Source organism: Antrostomus carolinensis, unplaced genomic scaffold (assembly GCF_000700745.2).
Source record: "Antrostomus carolinensis isolate BGI_N321 unplaced genomic scaffold, ASM70074v2 scaffold10568, whole genome shotgun sequence".
In the NCBI taxonomy this organism is placed as follows: Eukaryota; Metazoa; Chordata; class Aves; order Caprimulgiformes; family Caprimulgidae; genus Antrostomus; species Antrostomus carolinensis.
Window position 1 is genome coordinate 2,758 of NW_010332284.1, and position 3,528 is coordinate 6,285.

The 3,528-nt window shown below is 40.5% G+C and overlaps 1 protein-coding gene across 1 annotated transcript in view; it reads left to right on the forward strand.

Moving 5' to 3' along the window:
* HSD17B2 (hydroxysteroid 17-beta dehydrogenase 2) overlaps window positions 1-3,528 on the forward strand; it is a 6,001-nt gene that overhangs the window by 572 nt on the left and 1,901 nt on the right. The window contains exons 2-3 of the mRNA XM_010173462.2: window positions 34-219; window positions 3,358-3,495. Coding sequence (XP_010171764.2) covers window positions 34-219; window positions 3,358-3,495 — 324 coding nt within the window. The remainder of the gene's footprint in view (window positions 1-33; window positions 220-3,357; window positions 3,496-3,528) is intronic.

The window sequence follows — 3,528 nt, forward strand, 5'->3', positions numbered from 1 at the left end:
GTATAGCTGCCCTGTGCTTTCTCTTCTTTTCAGGACTCTGGGGAGTGGTGAACAACGCAGGCATCCTGGGCTTCCCCGCTGATGGTGAGCTGCTCCCCATGAGCACGTACAGGCAGTGCATGGAGGTGAATTTCTTTGGGGCTGTAGAGGTGTCCAACACCTTCTTACCATTACTTCGGAAATCCCAGGGGAGGCTGGTTAACATGTCCAGCATGGCAGGTGAGCTGAACTAAAGCACCAAATAAATTTGTGATGCAACAGAAAAAACAAATAACTTCTTGGCAAAAATGCTGAGGAAAGTGTTGGTTGGGCTTCCTTGTCAATACACCCAGGAATTACTATTTAGGTAATAGGTGCAGGCTTTTCCTTTTTTTTTTTTTTTTTTTGGGGAGTTTATTTCCAGAGAAGAGCCCTTAAAGAAGAAGAGTTTAATATGGCTAAAAATATGCTCTTGTATAAAAGACAGTAAAATTTAGATCTTGTGTTATAGATGCCATGAGCGATAGCTTTGTGAGCTTCCAGAAAGATTGGTGGCAAATCATAGTTGTTTCTATAACATTTTCCAGCAGAAGTCTGTGACCACCTCAGTTTGTGTGTCATTGAACCACGCTGTGGAGATGCCCAGAAGCTATCTAACTTTTGCAGAGACAGGCTCTCTTCCATTTGGGCTGGTTATACCTAAAGTATCCATCTTTTTTTTTAATACTTTGGGTTAAAATCAGAGCATAGATATCTTTTGGGTAAGTTCATGACACTTGCTATTTGTAACAGTCTATAATAAATGTTAGATATTTCACTTGGGCAGCTCCACCTCTCCACCTTCGTAGGTCTCAAGTACTACAGTTAGAGAGAGAAAGCAAAATGATAAAACACCTGCTGAAGAGAAATGTTTAATTCAAGAGCAGAAGCCAGGTTGTTTTTTGGTGGGTTTTTTTTGTTTGTTTTCTGCATCCTATGGCTCTTCCCAGAGTGCACAGTCTTAGAGTGTGGTCTGCTAATAACCTGGGACCTGAAAAGAGTGTGTGGTTGTATTTATTTAAAAATTTTTTTGATAGATTCTTAAAAATACTTTAGCCTAACTTATTAGCAAAGTAGTATTTTTTAATGAATAAAATAACTTTAAAAAGTTATTAACAACATATAATATACTTTTCAGTTTTTTTCCCATAAGTTGCATCCCGTGCTTACTATATATATATGCCTTTATAACATGACCACCTATTCTAGGAGGACAGCTGATAGGAACTGAAGTAATACAGTATCTGGTAGCCAACAGCTGAGGAGCAAGAATGCTCCTTTGAAAATGAGACCTGCTAGAAGCAGGGTGTCATGATGCTGCGAAGTATTTTGGTTTAAGACCTCTTAAGGATTTACCATATTATCTGCTTCCCAAATTTTCCTTTCCCCTGTCTGCTTGGACCCTTATTTTTGTGCAATTGGTGTCCACCTGAATCCTGCTCTATTGCCAGGGTGGCTTGTAAAGGTGTTACCTTGTGTTCATGACTTATGTCAAGAATGTGGCCTCAGCCTAGCTCTGACACTGTCCTCTTCTGTTTTGTTTTTATAATGCCAAGTATATTTTGTGTCTACATGCCTGTGTTTATTGTTTGTTGCTGACACTTAAAAAAAATCAGGACTGAATTATCAGAAAGACCTTTCTGGTGCTGCTCTGCCCATCAGCCCTTGCAAGCACAGAGGCAGAGGACAGACCTCTGTTTTCTATGAGCACCCAAGTGCAGCTTGCACTTTTGGTGTTTTGGGTCAGATGTCTTAATTCTTGGCATGAATCCTCAAGCTGCCTTGCAGGGATAAGTGGAGAGCTTCTCTGTGCTGAATAATTTACCCTTACAGGAGTTGATAATGACCCTGCTTAAACTATAGCTGTTAGCACAGATGTTCTGCTGCTCTGGGTAAATAGCTTCTTGGTAACGCAGGGTCTGAGGGTCCTTTGGTAAAACATTAGCAAAAAAGTTAGTGAGGTCTCATTGTGCCGAATCCATTCCTGTCTGTGTAGAGCTAATTTAACTGAACTTGAGGTTAGCCTGACCTCAGAGGGAAAAAGTACGTGATTCCATTGGCTCAAACCAATTGGAACTCAAACTTACTCAGATGCATACAGAAGAATAATTAACATATAATTGGCCTGACTTCTTCAAAGGAATGACTCTGTGTAAGAAGCTCCCGTGATACCTTGGTTGTTGTGGTACAAAACCCAATAAACAGCACCAGTGGCTCACCTGAAAATTCCTCTATGTTGAAGTACTTTCTTTAAAATAATTCAGATATATTGAGATAAATGTGTAAAGTTTGAAGCAGAGGCCGTACAAGAGGATGTGCCCAGGTGCCCATGTGGGCAGGAGGACTGATGTCCTTCAAGGACAAGGGTTGTCCGTTCTGTTCCCTCCTCCCTGCTGTGCCAATGCAGCCTGTGGTGGCTGTGATGACCTCTCAATCTGGCAGTGATACTCTGTCTGGTGATAACACCAACCTTGTGGGGAAAGCGGTGGGGCTGAAGAAGGGGAAGATGCTCAAATCAAAGTGTCTTTGGATCTTTCTAAAGCTGAAAAAGGATTGACAGTCTGCTGGTTTTTGGAACAGAGGAAATCTCTGTATTTGGACGATATTATTTTCTGGAAAGTTTTGTTTTATAAACATATGGATTTATTTTAAATTCACCTAAAATACTGGCTTTTTTCTACCTTTCCCATCTGAACAAATGCTACTGCAATTGGCGAAGATGGGATATAGCTATAGGCAGGGGATTTGCTTCTGTGATGGGTCTCAGGAAGTCCTGTCACCCAGGAGGCATTATTTCAGCCTTGGTTTGTTCACAGAGGTTTTCCCCACTCTTGCACTGTTGTATCTGGTCTTTCTGAAACTAGTTGGGAAGAACGGGAAGATAAGTTGGCTTTATAAAGGTAGAATTGAGATTACTTATCCTGTTGTAACTGTGGTTTACAGGAGGAGCTTGAAATTAGTGTTACAGCGACAACAAGAACAGCGGCATTAAACTATTGCTTCACTGTTTATGTGAACTAAAACATTATCTGGGTTTCTGAAACCAACAATCATAATTTTCAGGAGTTTTTACCCTTAAATGCAATACAGTTTATTTTTTCTGCCATACAAGGTGTCTTATCAGGTGTTACTGAGCGTAACTGCTATAAACAACTGCTAATTTACAACTTTCACTTTTTTTTTAACATCTAGAAAGAAATGATTCCCTCACTGACATGTCTTTAACCTCAGTGAGAGCTGCATAATTTTGGTTGCACTATAATCCGCCTTCTAAATCACAAAAATAAAGGCTGGAAAGAGCCACCATTGAGGTTTATTATGTTTATATTGCTCCTGCAGGAGGCATTCCACTACCAAGGTATGCTGCGTACGGTGCATCAAAAGCAGCTCTGTCCATGTTTTCTGGAGTAATGAGGCAAGAGCTTTCCAAATGGGGAATTAAAGTTGCTGCAATTCATCCGTCAGGCTTCCGAACAGGTTGGTATTTGACATTTTGTGTAGTTCTTTCTG